At 49.0% G+C, this 16,845-nt stretch overlaps 6 protein-coding genes across 6 annotated transcripts; 4 read left to right on the top strand and 2 right to left on the bottom strand.

Annotated features, from left to right (window-relative positions):
- Positions 1-256: 256 nt before the first annotated feature.
- N7471_011588 (putative UDP-glucose,sterol transferase) lies at positions 257-3,344 on the top strand (the record flags this gene model as incomplete). The annotated part of the gene is made up of 7 exons (XM_057284307.1): positions 257-392; positions 446-1,067; positions 1,121-1,357; positions 1,403-2,170; positions 2,226-2,895; positions 2,949-3,087; positions 3,136-3,344. The coding sequence occupies 7 exons, from the start codon at positions 257-259 to the stop codon at positions 3,342-3,344; spliced, it is 2,781 nt and encodes a 926-aa protein (XP_057130573.1).
- An 804-nt stretch (positions 3,345-4,148) lies between these two features.
- N7471_011587 (DUF3602 domain-containing protein) lies at positions 4,149-4,726 on the top strand (the record flags this gene model as incomplete). Its single annotated transcript, XM_057284306.1, has 3 exons — positions 4,149-4,185; positions 4,255-4,458; positions 4,560-4,726. The coding sequence occupies 3 exons, from the start codon at positions 4,149-4,151 to the stop codon at positions 4,724-4,726; spliced, it is 408 nt and encodes a 135-aa protein (XP_057130572.1).
- A 46-nt stretch (positions 4,727-4,772) lies between these two features.
- Positions 4,773-6,928, bottom strand: N7471_011586 (uncharacterized protein). Its single transcript, XM_057284305.1, has 2 exons — positions 6,700-6,928; positions 4,773-6,548 (listed from the first exon to the last, which is right to left on the bottom strand). Exons 1-2 carry the CDS (start codon positions 6,775-6,777, stop codon positions 5,361-5,363), a joined length of 1,266 nt encoding a protein of 421 aa, XP_057130571.1. The 5' UTR covers positions 6,778-6,928; the 3' UTR covers positions 4,773-5,360.
- Positions 6,929-10,377: 3,449 nt separating this feature from the next.
- On the top strand, positions 10,378-10,668 carry N7471_011585 (uncharacterized protein; the record flags this gene model as incomplete). The annotated part of the gene is made up of 1 exon (XM_057284304.1): positions 10,378-10,668. The coding sequence occupies one exon, from the start codon at positions 10,378-10,380 to the stop codon at positions 10,666-10,668; it is 291 nt and encodes a 96-aa protein (XP_057130570.1).
- Positions 10,669-13,288: 2,620 nt separating this feature from the next.
- N7471_011584 (velvet factor family protein) lies at positions 13,289-14,498 on the top strand (the record flags this gene model as incomplete). The annotated part of the gene is made up of 4 exons (XM_057284303.1): positions 13,289-13,501; positions 13,559-13,638; positions 13,696-14,169; positions 14,225-14,498. The coding sequence occupies 4 exons, from the start codon at positions 13,289-13,291 to the stop codon at positions 14,496-14,498; spliced, it is 1,041 nt and encodes a 346-aa protein (XP_057130569.1).
- A 1,158-nt stretch (positions 14,499-15,656) lies between these two features.
- On the bottom strand, positions 15,657-15,950 carry N7471_011583 (uncharacterized protein; the record flags this gene model as incomplete). Its single annotated transcript, XM_057284302.1, has 1 exon — positions 15,657-15,950. One exon carries the CDS (start codon positions 15,948-15,950, stop codon positions 15,657-15,659), a length of 294 nt encoding a protein of 97 aa, XP_057130568.1.
- Positions 15,951-16,845: the final 895 nt, after the last annotated feature.

The raw sequence follows: 16,845 nt of genomic DNA, 5'->3' as shown, positions 1-16,845 counted from the left end.
ATTTCAGTTTGCAGAGTTCATGGTTCTGTTTGACTTGTAAGGCCAGAAATTGATGATATCATACAACCGCGGGAATTCATCACGAGCTGAGTTGAGCTTCCGCATGTCCGAAGTCTATTTCCCTCCCTAACATCGCGGTGGGGCAATTATTTAAAGAAGCTATTTGAACGAGTGGAACTGCATTTTCAAAGCTTGCACGCTATTTTGGAAACTCTTCTGTTCCCGAAATTCTCTTTAGCCTCCACTCATGGCAGTGATGGCTGAGCCACAACGCCAAAATACAATCTCGTCGGAAGATTGGCAAGGCGAGCCGCTTAGCTCTAGAGCCTCAACCAATAATGACTTTTCGACGGTTCGAGAAAAGGGACTCAGTACTGGAGTCCGAGTGAAACGTGTGTAGTATCCTAGAGTCACATGTGTTATATTGGCTCACAAGCAAGAGCAGAAGATGGAAGGTTGGATATCAATTTTCGAGAGCACAAACCCTGGCTTGCTACCCTTATGAACCATGTGGAGCAACCTACGGAGCCGGTCGCAGAACAGCAGGATGAATTAAACATCGTTCCCAAAGAAGAGACCAAGTTTCCTTTGAAACTGAACATTGTGTTACAGGTTGTTGGATCCCGCGGTGACGTTCAGCCATTCGTCGCTTTGGGCAAGGAGCTTCAGAAACATGGACATCGAGTTCGACTAGCCACACACATGTCTTTCCGCAAGGATGTGAACGGTGCGGGACTCGAATTTTTCAACATTGGTGGTAATCCGGAAGAGCTGATGGCCTTCATGGTCAAGAACCCTGGTTTGTTGCCAGGCATGCGCACCATTCGCAGCGGCGAGATTCAAAAGCGCCGACAGGAAATGAAAGCCATTTTTTCTGGATGCTGGCGCTCTTGCTATGAGACTGGAGATGGGACGGGGATGCACCATATCTCCGAACATACGCAGGGCGGTGCTGTCGACCATTATACACGGCCATTTGTGGCAGATGTCATTATCGCGAATCCCCCGGGATTTGTGCATTTTAGCTGTGCCGAAAAGCTGGGGGTTCCCTTGAACATGATGTTTACGTGAGTCGGGTATTAAACTTCTTGAGTCTTAGGACACATTCTGAATATCTTAGGATGCCGTGGTCCCCGACGCAATCTTTTCCACACCCGCTGGCCAATGTCCGCTCACAGAAAACCAAGCCATCAGTGGCGAACTTTGCTTCATATGGGATAGTGGAGGTAATGATGTGGGAAGGACTCGGGGACCTCATTAACCATTTCCGCAAGAAGGACTTGGGCTTGGAGCCATTGGATGCCATCCGGGCACCCAGCATGATCCATCGACTGCAAATCCCATATACGTACCTCTGGTGAGTAGGTCCTTGATATCTGTCGGTTTTATCTAACGCAAGAAGGTCACCATCTCTTCTTCCAAAACCTCGGGACTGGTCTAACAATATCGATGTCTGTGGATTTCAGTTTCTGTCGACCGAGTCAGAGTATGAACCACCGGAGGAGCTTGACGCCTTCTTGAAGGCAGGACAGCCGCCAATATACATTGGATTTGGATCAATTGTAGTTGATAACCCTAAAAAATTGACAAAGACGATATTCGAGGCTGTTCGCCAAACGGGCCATCGCGCGCTTATTTCAAAAGGGTGGGGTAATATCGGCTCTGGAGAAACGGACATTCCTGACAATATATTTCTGTTGGGACCATGTCCCCATGATTGGCTCTTCCGACAAGTCTCGTGCGTTGTGCACCATGGTGGTGCTGGAACTACTGCTGCTGGTCTCCTTCTAGGCCGCCCAACGGTCATTGTTCCCTTTTTTGGCGACCAACCGTTTTGGGGTTCCATTGTTGCTCGAGCAGGCGCTGGCCCGCGACCGATCCCGTTCAAAGAACTGACAGCTGAAAAATTGGCTTCGGCGATTCAAGAAGCCTTGGGAGAACAGGCTCGGGAAAATGCCAGGCAGATCGGAGAGAACATGCGCACGGAACAGGGAGTACAGAAAGCTGTGCACAGCTTTCACCAGCATCTAAATGTTGAGAAATTAAGATGCAGCATTTGCCCCGATCGACCGGCAGTGTGGTGGCTCCGATATTCGCACATCAAGCTAAGCGCCTTTGCAGTTTCGATACTATTGCACACAGGCCATCTCAATCCACAAGAGATAATATTGTATGCATCTCAATATTCCTAATTCTTTTCTTGCAGCCAAATCTGACAGCTTTAGATATCGCGTCCGAGAATATGACACGAACCGCGACCCCAGAGGTCCTCTTTCAGCAAGCGCAGAAGTTTTGTACGGCTTTATGACAGATCTCATTACTGGTATTGCTCGTGCTCCAAGTCAGTTAGTAAGCATCTTCCCCGGATCTCACTCTGGAACAGTGCAACAAGATTTCCGAGGGAGAGAATGGGCTATGTCACATTTTGCGGAAACTTTGTCAAATCAAGAACGCAGGAAGGACTCTCAGACCGCCACAGACACCAGCGCTCCTAGTGGAGAACTGTGTAGTCCTGGTCCTGATGAATACGTTCGAGAACATCCTGAAATAATTCAAAGCTCCAATGCTGTAACCAATGAAACAGTGGCAAATTTGAGTGAATCCCATGCCGTGGACGGCGCAGGGTTTACTCGCAGACAAACTGCCATGAAAAAGGGAAAAGAGAAAAGCTACGGTAAAAAGCGCCGTCGTGCAAGGCGAGTTTTGTCTGAAACACGTTATCAAGCTGGGAAATCGGCAAAACATGCACTGAATTTTGTGCTTGTGCTTCCAACCGACTTTACCCTCAGCTTGTCAAAGGGATTTCACAATGCACCAAAACTATACCATGACGATACAGTTAAACCTATGCCTAAAGTTATCGGGATCAAGAGTGGATTCAGAGCAGCCGGCAAGGTAAGTTCACATATGAATTTTATTTCCAAAACCGATTTTCTCATTCTTCATAGGAGTTCTACCAAGGGCTCTATCATGGTGTGTCTGGACTTGTCACACTGCCCTCCCGGGGGCTTCGGCAATCGGGAGGTAAAGGGATGGTCACGGGTATCGGAAAAGGGGTGGGAGGCGTCTTTCTCAAGCCGACTGCAGGTAAGATATTTGTCTCACAACATCAAACATACTCTAAACTGTGTCTAGGCCTGTTTGGATTAGCTGGATTGCCACTAGATGGCTTGCACAAATGGGTCCGCGGGTCTCTCTCTAAAATCAAATCCAAAGAAATCATTCGACTACGTATCACACAAGGCATTGAAGAGATGTGTACAGCGTCGCAAGAAGACCAAAATATGGTGATTCGCAAGTGGCATGAACTGCAGCAGAACGGTCTAACGCAGGAAGGACATTGAGATTGTTTTCTTCATTTTATTTTCGATAACAAAGCTTTGATATGCTCACAGATGGCACACTGGTTTGTTATCACTACTGATAAGGCGAACACACGAGGAAAAAAAACAATCATGTAACTTGATGTATGAAAAATACTACCCTGTCTGCTAGTAGTATGCTTCTCTCTCACTCTATACTTCTAACTATAGCCGGCGCAATCGCTTCCGCACTCGCCGAGAGAGCAAACTCCGTTACGTGTTCCAATTCAAACCAGACGCCAAAATGATACCAGCTTCTAGTTCTTATCAAAATACTGGGGAAGACCGTTGATATTGGAGTTGGATGTGCAACTTGTATGCACTGTCGTCACGCCTCTGTAAAGCTCTTGATTTTTGGTCGCGCTGACTGGCTCTATATGTACTCAATAAAAAGTGAGATACAGAGATGTATTTTCCCATTCGATTAAAGTTCTCCCCGGATCGAGATAGCGCTTAAGGGGCTTAAAAGGCCTATAAGACCCTGGCCTCATTGGCTTAGCGCGGAAATAAGTTCAGGTATCTATGAGCTCATAGATAGAGAATATAGAATATAGAACCTTGGAATATAAAATATAATAATATTGGACAGAGATAAGAATATACCCTATTATGTACATATCTAGGTAGTTACATCCCAAGGTTATTAAGAGCCAAGGGAAAAAAAAGTCTGTCGTCATTTGGCGAATTGCAAATTTCTCCCCACCACAGGTCCCTTTTCCCCGTCCAGACTTCCACATTTGAGTTTCCCCAACTCACCAATCTTCGCTCTTGCATACCGTCTACACAATGTCAAGAAACATCTCCTACGGCCGCGGAGGGGCAGGTAAGTGACACCCCCTTCCCCCATCTCTCGCAGCGCGCTACAGCAGTCCACTAACCCACTATACCCCAGGCAACATAACCCGGCAACAAAGCGCACCCTCACCCAAAGACTTCGTCACACCAACAATCAAGCAAGAAGTCTACACAACAGGCCGCGGCGGCTCGGGAAACATGGTACACAACGATCCGGAGCGACCAGAAATTGCGCGCGAGAGCCAAGACGTCGAGTCACCGCCCCTGCGCGCCCAGCAGATCCCCCACCACACAGGCCGAGGTATGTTCTGGACATGACAATATATCGAGCGAATGCGACTTCGGATGTTTGCAAGCTTGTTAAACCTACAGCTCCGCTAACAGGTGTGCTCTTTCCCACAGGCGGCGCGGCAAACGCTTACATCCCTACGCCCGAAGAGGAAGAACGCGCGAAGAAGATACAGGAGCAGGAGGCGGAGCTTATTCGTGTGCGCACACAATCTAAGGATCGTGTTAAGGAGATTGAACAGGAGAGACAGGAGTTGCGGAATGAGTCTTCTGCTTCTTAGGATGGTTATGGTAATTGAGGGGTGGGGTGGGCTTTTGTTTGCGATTGATTCGTTCTCGTTGAGAAGGCTCGATGAAAGCTGATGTTTTGGCTGTGGAGATTTGCTTTTCTTTGGCTGCAGTGCCGATCCGAGGAGAGGGGATTGTCCGAGCAGAAACGAATCAGAAATCACTGCGGGCAGTGCTGCTTCGATGCCAGGGTCTTCCTTTTTCTATCGAGCTGTCGGTCAAACTTATGGGTTTGTGGTATTTGTTTTTTTCTTTCTTTTCTTTGCGTGGTTTCTCCAATCGACATTCCCGGATTTACCTACTCGGGGCTTGTTTCATACTTATCATGGAATACTGGGAAAGGAGCGGCGCTTAGGATATATTTGGGCGGGGTTGTGTTTTCCCTCTATTGACATACGCTTGATGTGTACTGCAATGATCATCTGCGTTTCCCGGGATTGTTCCCTAAACACCGAGAAATGATATACTCCCATGACAAGCGATCCTTGTCTCAATTGAAGAAACTATGCTATGTACAATCAAATGTCTATGCTAATTACACGCTTCATGTCTCATTAGATGCAATGCTGGCGCTCAATCAAGCCACTTGGAAAGGGCATCAAACAAAAAGAAAAAGCACACTCGTCATCAATAGCCAAGCGGGGCTATCACTCGCACTCGCGCCTCAGTCCTTGGAAGGAAGCACCCTGTGGCATCAATCGGCCAGTTAATAAGCTCTTGCCACTCCGGGTCAAGAATATCCCCAATCTCCTGCAGAATCCTATTCCCCCAATCGCCCATCCACCACGAACCCCTAAGATGATGCAGAATAACCGAATAATGCGCCAGAGCAACAAGCGCAAAAGGTCGACGTGCCTCAAGCAGGTCGAAAAACTCCGCGGGGATACGGAAACTCCACCAAAACGCAAACACCTTCGGCTCGCCGCCCTTCATCAGCTGCTCGAGCGCGTGGCTGAGATGTTCAATGGCCGAGTCATACAGATCCGTCTGGTGCGTCGCATCCCGCATAGCCTCTATATCATTCTGGCGCTGTAGCGAGAGAACCACCAGCCGCGACATGTTCGGCATTGTTGGGAGCGGGTCTTCGGGGCGGAAGAGCGGGTCCAGCTCGCTCGCTGTGATGCGTTCCATCGAGCTGACCAGGATGCTGACTAGCCACCGGGTTAGATGGAATACCTCGAAGAACTCGTCCAGCACGTCGGGCTGCTCTTCGTCTGATTCGTTTTCGCTGTCGATTTGGGAGAAGCCGAAGGTGAATACGATCATTATGCAGCACAGCGCGAAGGTCGCTTGGCTTTCTGCTTCCGGGGCGTCTTCGTCGCTCTCGATGCGGAGGCCTGCTAGCGCTTGTGCTTGGTACAAGCGTGCTGTTTCAAGATATCGCCAGCGTCGGGAAGATGTGCTTGTTGAGGCGAGGTGCAGCGCTGAGAGGGCTAGGATACCTTGGCGAAGGGCTGGGTAGCGGAGGGAGAGCTGGGGGATGGTTGTTTGCCATATTCGTTCGGATTTGGGGTCCCCTGCCATGGATTTGTAGGTTGTTGTGCACCAGTGCATCATCAATTCGAGGTCTTTTAGGTGAAGGGTTTCTTCGATGTGGGTTGAGAGGCATGCTGGTGGGTGCTCTTGTCGGGTTTGGGAATTTGACTGCGAGGGCGAGGACTCTGTCGTGGTGGTTGGAGATGATGGCGAAGTGCTAGTTGAGGCGATGAAAGACCCATGCTTGTTGTCTAGCCGGGTCAATCGGGGCCGAGGTGGATACTGGCTAAGCATATTGCGATCCAGGCAATGCAAACAGGTTGAGCTCTGCTCCTTATACTATGAGAGTTGCGTTAGTAGTGACATGTGGGAGAGATGGTGGGATTCAAAGAGGGAGATGTGCAATGGGAACTGGACTCTCCAGTCTCACTATCAATTGAAAGCTCTGAAATGGGACGGGCCCAGAAGCTCTAAGCAGGGGGTGTCATACTCTAACGCGCCGGTCACTTTGCATACTTGTCTGGCGTCGCTTATTTGACCAAGAGGATGTTGATTCGCATGATTGCATTGTAGAGGTGTAAGGCTCGAGACCCTGAATGTTTATTTGATTCGGGGGTTGCAGTGAACTTGAATCATAATCCAACCTCCAGATATCACCCGAAGAAGAAGAAGGATTTCCTGATATTATGAGAAAGTCATATCAGTCATAGGCCTCAGCGGGGGATTTAGGTGTTAATATTTTGTTAATATTTTGTAAATATTTTGATATACCCATTTTTGCCAAATCGGCATTCAATGCACCAAATAGGTAACAGTGGCGTTCTGTCCCAAATCGGAAAATGCAGGCTGGCTCGTGCTTCAAATGACATAATCCGATACCCACTCGCCGGCGGGGCCGCCGTGTTCGCGATATGTGACTCCGTTGATGACCCTCGGCCGATTTGCTTTCTGTGCCTACGTTCGTCCTCTATCTACCTAATAAATCATTCAAGCACTCAGCTCTTTAAATATTCAACCTTGGAAGGTCCGGTTATTGTTAACCTCAACCTCAAACTTGCATGTTCTCGTATTCCAAACCATATTCTAAAGCAAAACCGCGAAGCGGATGTGTTATGCGGGATATGAAAATACTTACCCAATTCGAAGAGAGCTAATGCGAGAGATGCTCGGGGACTCTATCCTAGTAGAGTATAAGCACAAGCTACATATGTAGATCCGCTAGCAACATTCCAATACTACAGAGAAATAAATGAAAAAGCAGTCCAGCTGTTTATGGCAACCCCCACCAGCCCCACTAGCCCCTAGAAAGGTGCACGCTAGAGCCCCTTCAGGACTAGCAATATGGGACCGGCCAAGTGTATCCGAAATAAGTTTCAGGTGACGAGTGATGCTTTTTCCCGATCGGGAAAGACGCAAGCGCTTGAACCCCTGTCCCATGCACTTTATGCATGACCCGGTGGACACATCTCGGGTACATATCTTTATCCTAGCCCGTGATCTTTCCTTGCCCTAAGCTGTTTTCTGATTAGCGCAATTTCGCCTTAGCCCTCTAAGCCCTTGTTATTCCTTATTTGGGAAAGCTGCAACGATTGGTTATCGCATCTCATTTCCATAGTAAGTTTTTACCCGTAAGCTCGGACAATTGCCCCCCACAGCTCCACATTGCCCTATCATTAGGGTTTTGAGGGAAACTTCGAATTCCGAATGGAAACATTAGAAGGCCTAAATTATACTCCCTTTTGCTGATTTCAGTCAATGGAGCACTGGGCATAGCTGGGTTGCCCAAATCCCTCCGAGACATATCAAAGAAACCCGCCCCCTCTTCGGCCCCCGTTAATGTGATAACCCACGCCACGTCCTCGGCCCCGGGGTGTTAGCTCGCACGCAATCTACCCACGGCCCTGTCAGGCTGCCTTGCGATCCGCTCAGCCGTATAGCATTTTCTTTGTCTGGGTCTTAGGGTCAACCCTTGTTTTGACTGGGGTATTTCGCTTTAGCGTTGTTTACAAATGGCGTGCTTGGTAATCATGGTGTTGACTGCCACTTCCAAGTTGAGCGAGCCCTGTGAACTCCGACATGCAGGGCAACACGTGATGTTCTCGCTTGGATAATCATCGCCCTTTAGGGCTGTTCGACTTCGTACTGGCTCAAGTTCTGTGAGTGCCAAATTCCCCGGATTCAGGCTAATTGTACGTAATGGATCTACTTTGACGGATTTATTATCAAGAGAGCAGTGATTGTGCCCCAACAGCGATAGATTGGACAGAGTTTAACAGCTGACCGCCAGTTTATTTGTCCCCCGCCTTTCGCAAGGCCGATTCCTTTACTTCGCCAATAAGCACATGCTCACTGCGCGCGGTGGCGTCGATGCTAGGATGTGAAGCGGTGCCAGCTCATAGGTATTCTAGATCTGACCGAAGATACTACAGATGTAATGCGACATCGAAGATCATCTGGCGCTGACCCTTTTGGGGGAACTGCGCGAAGTCAGCACGGGGAGCAGCGAGATCAAGCCACAATATTATTGAGATAGCGCTTCCCCATGAGCTTGATAGGCGGATAAAGATACCGTCCGCCAAGCCACATTTACTAATCGGCGGCAAGGTAAAGCTTTTGGTATAGTATCCAAAGTCCAAGGCACTATTAATACCGTCAATCTAGGCCTATAAGAACAAGGATGTGAGGTGATGAGTTGTGCTTAGCGGCAATGGTAGCTGCATCAGAACAAGGGTCCAGTTGGCTACTCCGACGGACAGTGCAATATCTCCGTTCCAGGGGTTGGTTGTCTGATCGCTTAGGCTTGTTGCGATGTGCAGGACTACAGTGGAGCTCCTCGGGGTGTTGCTGATGCCGAAGCCCGCATATAATCTGATCTCTGATGATATGCACCTTTTTGGGGATTTCGTATGTCTGTAAGCCCGATTATTATCATTTGATTATCCGCAAAGATGAGGGGGTGGCTACCTGCTTGCTTGTCTTTGCGTTGATAGCGAAGCACAGGCCTTGCTCCCCGGTCCGATATTGGTGTTGGTGATATTAACAGCGTCACTTGATACGATTGGTGTTCCAGCACGAGAAGGCGTAATTCATGGCGTTCGGTGCATCCTCCCTCCCAAGTTTTATATTAAATACCACTGGTCTGTGCACCGAAGTTGGGCTGGCTGGAGACTGAGAGATTGAAGTTTGGTGGCGGTCTGGTCAGTAGACACTTTCTAGACATGGATATTTTCAACACACAAAAGGCTTTTTCGACGGCGCGTATATCTGTGCCATTTTGAGTTGTATACATGCCGGGTGTCCACCACTAAGAATGGTAATCTGGAGGACGTATTTTCTGATATACTGCACACCATTAAGGCTGAGCTTGGTGTTGGTATCAACTTGAATTTTGACTTGAGGAAGTGTAAACTCATCTTGGGAAGAAAGGTGTAAGAGTGCATTTTTTTAAGGATGCCCGAACAAGCTATCTTGCCAGAATTGACCAAACCATCCGAAGCGTACATATGAAGTTTGATTTTGTGGTTGATATCTTATTAAGAGCAACGTCGAGACAATGAATCTGCTGAAAATGCCGCACTCAACCATACAGTTCAGCGGGTCGCCGAAGCCATCCATGGATAGTTCCACGCTCACGCTGTTTGTCAGAGGAATCAGAGAAAACATAAAACTTAGGTAGTGTAGCCCGGCCAGTTCGTGCCGTTGTAGTTGCCGGTATACGATTGGCCGTGTAACACAACTTGGTTGACACCTCCCGCGACGGCACGATCGACCGAAAAAGGTAACTCGATGGGTAGTCGTATGACTTGACTCCAGCATCATGGCGTGCCTCTCAGTAGATGACCCGACATGAAGAAGCCCCGGAGAGAAAATGGAGGGGGGGGATTATACTCGCAGGTCGCACCTTCCCAATCCACGGATGGCATCATGCCAGTATTAGACCACCATGATCCCGTTCGATGATTGATTCTGGTGCGGCGAAAACGTACATATAAAGTGTATTGGTGCCAATTGAGTTGGTCAAATGTGAAATGCTACCGACGATATGATCATGTATTGCAGATAATAAATTAAGATAGACGCTGCTGCCAATGCAAATGCAAATAGCGATCCAAAGTCAAAGTCCTCAGGAAGCGCAAGTATCAGCTCCTGCCAAAGCCGCCAAGGCAAAATGACTCCCAAGCGTAGGTCTATTACGGGAAGAGTATGGCTTCCTAGCAATACGCGCGACTTGGCTCAGCCCAATTCCGATCCGATCGGAGAAGGGCGCCGAGCTAAGCCCATTAGCAACATAAGCACACAAATCACCGTTAAAGGTTCAAGCGCAGCACCATCAACCGTAGCCTCCACAAAAGACCTCCACAAAAGACGGCCAATTGGTCTGGCCCCATCTAAGGTCGCCATCGAGCAGCACGCCCGCTTCTTTGCCAACAGTTGGGCAGAGCTAGCTGTCGCGCTGTAGGCATATTCTAGGTTGATTATGTTCCCGCTCTCTCCTAGAGGCATTTCTTCATCGAGCAAGGGGCGACATGTGGCTTTGGAATAACTTGCGCCAATCTCAGACACGGCGTATTTTTTGGCGTAGATGCCGCTGCCTGTGTACTCGAGGACGGGATAGGGATCGAGAGTGTTCGATTATTCATTCGCATCGGCGTAGTCATCTAAGAAATGCGAGACCAGGTCCACCGTGTCTCAGCATAAGTAGGCCGGTAGTAGTCGTCTGAGCTGCGCCAAGGTAATCGATCGACTATTCGCGCGCATGACCGACCGCAAAGGTTACTGCGACTTCCTTGGCGGTTGTTCCGAGGTTATGCGCATATCCAACCTACTCCAGCCAAAGTCAACTTGGCGTACGAACCCGATCAGAGTGCTGTTAGCGATGAGCGCTGACGCACCGAGGCTGAAGGGGCGGCAGCTGTGGAGAGGGAGCCCCCAGTTGGGCGGGTGGCGTAGACGGCGCTGCCCCACAACGCTTAGCCATTTGCATTTTCCAAGTATGTCTGGGCATCAACGCGCTCGTTGTGTCTTTCGTGGAGTGGCTCCAGTTGACATTGACCGCCTACCCAGCTACGATCGATATCGGAGTAGATCTGAACTAAGGTCAAGTTCGCGTGCGGTGACTGTCACGGTGAGGTAAGAAAACGGCAACCGTTGACGCAGGGATTTTTTTTTTGGGCGAGATCGGTCGAAATGAAAAAAACCGAGGGTGTCCGCGACCTGCCTTCGACGAAGAGTGGTGTAAGAGGGCCTTGGTGACCTCGTGACGGTGCCAGACTTGGTACGGGGAACGTGCACGCCAAACAGATTATACGGACGCCATCAACGCCAGCAGTCACGGACCAAGTCATATCATTCCCTGGTCAGAATGGGCTCTGTTGGAGGCAAGTGAGGCGACTGTAGATTGATCAATGAATGCTAGGGAGGATCAGCACACACGAGAGAGATATGGACTCCGCAACCAACGAGTATGACGGGGGCTTAATTGGGGGATAACTGATCGCTTCGCTAAGAGATAGTAAGGAGATTGGCAACACGCGGCGGTTGAACAGTGCATCCTCATCACCAATTGTATGCACAGACGCAAACATTGACATGTCGAGAATGCTATCTGGTTTCCGGGGAGTCCAGTTCAAACACCTCACATACCGCAATCCCTTTTCTCACCGAAATACCCCAGACTTTGGGGGAATTACGGATATCTGCAGAGTATCACATTTTATATTAATACACTATACTATGTATACCCTTTTGATAGAGATACTAAAGTCATATTTGCTTTGTTCTGTTCTTTTTAAACTTCCAGCACCGGGTAGTATTCCCGAAGCTCGACGTAGGAATGACTCGGTATTATACCCCTATATTGGAGTTATTAATACCTCTAGCTTCTGTATCACAGTGATAGATCCATTGATAAACCAGGGGTCCAGGGGTTACCAAACGATCGGGACCTGTCATCCTCATGCCTACTGTAAGGGGGGTACCCACGGGTGGACATCCCGAGGTCTCCAGGGCTATAACAAGGAGCTTGGTAATCACGATTCCCCCCGGCGCCAGGTGCTCTGGAGTTCCGGAGTTCTCGATCTAGTTAGTATGTACTTTCGGACTGTACAATTACGTTATATTATTTTATATTATATGCACAATTGAAGATCAAAATTAAAATGAATACGGAGTAGAATCTTCTATATACTAGAACACGGCCCCGAGAATCGCCCGATAGTTCTCAATAATTTCACCTACTCTACCTAAGTAGAATATAATGTACTCCGTACATGTAGTCTGGTTCAAATGGAGTGTTGAAAATTTCATCGAATCAAATGAAGACCGTTTGCGGGTTATACCTAAGGTATGATCCCCGAAGGTATGATCCCCGAATGCGGACTCGAAGAGCCTCTCAAATTTCATCTCATTCGTCAGTCCATTGAAACCCGACGGTTTGGGTGGTTCCTGCAGACGAGAGTAACACTTGTAACCTGTTGAACTCTCCTGAGATCTTTTTTTTTCCCTTTCTTCTTGGAACATCTCTTTGAATTATTTTCCATTTTTTCTTGTGTCTCGGGTATGTTATCCATGTTATCCCCCAGGGCTGTGTGTTCCGTGGAAGCCCAGCCAATCTCCCGCACTTTGACAGCGTCATCGTGCGGTTGACCCAAGAAAAGTCTTAACCGAAAGAAGATTGATGCTAACAATATTCTAGAAGGGAGGTTCAACACTCTAGGACTCTGATATCGCCACTCCCGCCCTCCAGCTCATTCTACTTCTCCGACCCCTTCGTTTCATTTTTCTGCCTATCGCATCAAATCGGGTTCGTCACCTTTAGACAAATCGGCGTGGATCAGTCATACATTCAGGCGACCGCTGCTTATTCGCTGTGCACACCCTTTCTCTGTTCAGCCCCGGAAGTCGATGCTCCAAGTGTGACGTCTGAACATCCCGCGGGGTCGCATGTCGCATCTCCAACCCCCCACCTCTTCTCCTCGAACAACCAGGTAGTTAAAGATCTATCGAAATAGATCTACAAAAACTAGGAACCCGTCGTTTATCTATCACGAGTCATCCTCGGTTCCTTACAATCCGGTACCATGTACGCCGTCGAGGATAGACATCATCCCGTCCCACCTCCGCTCTCAATGGATCGCATCTCTGCTCCGTCCGTCCAGTACCCGTCGGGGCCCAACTCGCTACGGCAATCCGACCATTTGGCTCCCGTGACAAACTACCAAGATGGTCGCTCCTGGTCATTACAAGTGGTGCAGCAGCCCATCCGAGCTCGCATGTGTGGATTTGGTGACAAGGTGGGTGATTTTTCCGCAAATATTGTTTTGCCACCTCTTAACTGAACACACTCCCAGGACCGGAGACCCATCACTCCCCCACCGTGCATTCGTCTCATCGTGCGCGATGCGCAAACCGATAAGGAAATCGATATCAAGTATGTCCGACCAGCGCTCTCTGCCACTCGGCTTTCTAACCATCTCTCCCTCTTTAGTGAAATCGATACATCATTCTATGTGCTCACCGTCGACCTGTGGAATGCCGACGGTACCAACGAAGTCAACCTCGTCAAGCATTCCGCCACCTCCCCCTCCATCTCTACCGCCATGTCCTCCTCATACCCTCCCCCGCCTCAGAGCGTCTCCCCGACCTACCCGGGCTACAACCAGAGCCAGTACCCCGTGGGCTACTCTCCGCAGATGAACAACTACTACGGTGGTCAGCAGGTGGCGTACCAAAATCAATACGGTCAGCCAGTGACGTACCCACAATACTACTCCGGTGGTCAAATGCCACCGTCCATGTCGCCCGCCGCGCAACCCGTTTCTGGTGGACCGGGTGGGATGTTCACTCGCAATCTCATCGGAAGCCTCAGCGCCAGTGCTTTCCGGTTGACAGACCCAGACAACAAAATCGGTGTGTGGTTTATCCTGCAAGATCTGAGTGTACGGACAGAAGGCACTTTTCGGTAAGTTCGATCGGATAATGGGGATCACTCAAAACAATCGCTAATAGAAAGCCAGTCTGAAAATGAGCTTCGTTGACGTGGGCACGTCATCTGGCGAAACATCCAACGGCGCCCCGGTTATCAATCACGGAACCGCACCCGTTCTAGCGTCGGTTTTCTCTGAACCCTTCCAGGTCTTCTCCGCCAAGAAGTTCCCCGGTGTTATCGAGAGCACCCAGCTCAGCAAGTGCTTTGCGCTACAGGGGATCAAGATCCCCATTCGCAAGGATGGAGTAAAGGGCCCCCGCCGGGGTGGAGATGGAGACGACGATGATGAAGGCGACTATTAAAAGAGCGATTCTTTGATCCATAGTGCACTACGCGATATGCGGGGACACTTGGCTCGGCGTATTGTCTCACCTTTCCTTTTCTTTGCTTTTTCTTCCCCCTTGGTATGAATCAAGACGGGGAAATGGCGGCGCGTGGCTTACGGTGTTCTGGGCAAGACTCCGGCTTGCAGGTTTCAATATTGCTACACGGACCGGTGCTGGGGGGGTTTTCTTTCTGGTTTTTATTTCGTGGCTTCCGAATATTCTTTTTCCCTTATTCTTTTGTTGGCCTCTGGCTGTCTCTATTCATATCCTCCGCGGCCGATTGCCCGCACGTACATACACTTTTGTTTCCGGCGAATCGAGGTCCGGTTTGAATTGCTGAGTGTTGAGACTGTTTGCTCGGCATAGAAAAAAGTCGTTTGATATCCAAATACACTGAGGTTTTTCAATTATATGTCCGGATGTTGTACTCTCAAGTAGTATACTCGAGCCTGTAATATCCACACGTCTCAATTGGGTCCTGTAGATCGTACATACATAGCTTTGTCTCAGATGGCTCTGTATGAGAGCATGGTGTTAGTCCATGTACAATATACATCATACAATATAGTTCTAGTTGTAGTTGTAGTTCAAAATACCATAGCCGTTCAACATACATCAAACCTAAGTCTCATGATGCTCTACATATTCAAGATACACACTATTTCCACTTCTCAATACCCTAATATCAATAATATCTACTAACCAGGTAGTATAACCCACCATATCTCACATGTCAGACCATCCATTCAACCAAATGTCCACCAAAATAGCACCCAGTCTTCAACCTAAGAATCACCAGCCTAGCCTACCCTAGGACCTATACCTTCCAGCAAATTCTAGAAAACACCCAGCAAGCCACACATCCCCTACACAGCACATGATCCATAAATGATAGTACATACCGTCTCACACCCAGCGTAGTACAACAAATCCATATGCCACACGAAACAAACTTCAACAAAACCCAACCCACCATCGCCACACAACCCAACTCACAGAAGACGTCACACCGTCCCTGACAGAAACCCGAAAACACCGGACTGTCCAACACAAACCTTTAACCCATACACCAACATCAACCTCAACGAACTCCCCACGTCGGACAATGTACAACACCCGTGGAACGGACTGACCTCACCCCTCTCTTGACTGATTCCAATCACCCAACCGCGCCAACCAGGATATCTCGTCTTGGATAATTACCCAACTGGCTCTGCCCATCCTCGCCACATCCTGACACAGGGCAACACCATCTTCGAGGCGGAAACTTCCACGCCAGTGCGGTGGCGTATGGTATTCCCTCTGCACCGTCGGGCTGGTATCTGCAAGGTACGAGCAGACGAGGTCGCGAGTATGCGCGCTGCAATGTCGTTGCAGGACATTTTTGTTATATCGCAGCTGGTACATAGTCCCAAGACCGGACTGCATCGGGGTTTTTGGCACTATCAGATTAGCCGGCACCGGCTATAGTGGCATGTAGGGTCGGTCCGGTGAGACATCGCATGTTGCTGCATGTTCGCCGGTTTAGATAGGGCGTCAGTGGCGTTGAACGGTGTGCGGGTATCTCCCCGGAAACGAGGTTCCCAGAGGATTTTTTCTGGTAATGAATCCCCTCATGTCTCGGGCCGTTGGTGGGTCGAGGGTGTTTCCTGGGGAAAGTAGGAGGCGAGGTGTTGATGGGGCGTGGGGGTTGGTAGTGTGGAAGATTCAACCTATACCGTATGTTAGAGGGTTTTGAGTAGCGAATAATATATAATGTACTCTACTCCGTAGACGTCGTTCGTATGGAATAAAGTGGGTGTTTGCAGGTTAAGCCGACTGTTACCAAGATCTCTCAATCATTAGAGTAGGTTGTAGTGATGCGGTTGATGTTCCAATAATAAACTGAGACAAGGGCAGAGATCTACACCCGGACCCCCCGATTCCTCCAAGGTCGAGAAATGTTCAATCCACTTCTAGTCAGTTCAATCCACTATGTTATGTATGTATCAGCCACTCGGATTGACGTAGAGGTATTCCTTCGTCTTGGCAGACGAACTGTTCTCCATGTCTCACATCTCTTCGTCTAAGCGACGGAAAATAGCATCCTCGGTAGTAACCCAACCTCACACCGTTGCATAGACCATGCAGAAGATAATTGTATTCGGAAGTACCTCAATGCTGTCTCAAACTCACCCAATCCACCATCCACCATCCAATGAGACTCGCCACCTCAGCCACCCTAGCGGCCAAACCCGACAGTCGATGACGGATGGTCCCTTTGATCTATGTTTTCCCTGGTCCAGTTTCTAGGAACATGTGCAGATTCTATTTATATTGCTCT

The sequence above is a fragment of the Penicillium samsonianum genome, assembly GCF_028829775.1.
Source record: "Penicillium samsonianum strain IBT 33392 chromosome Unknown utg000007l_segment0_segment0, whole genome shotgun sequence".
NCBI classification, from domain to species: Eukaryota; Fungi; Ascomycota; class Eurotiomycetes; order Eurotiales; family Aspergillaceae; genus Penicillium; species Penicillium samsonianum.
This window is presented reverse-complemented; position numbering and strand designations above follow the sequence as displayed.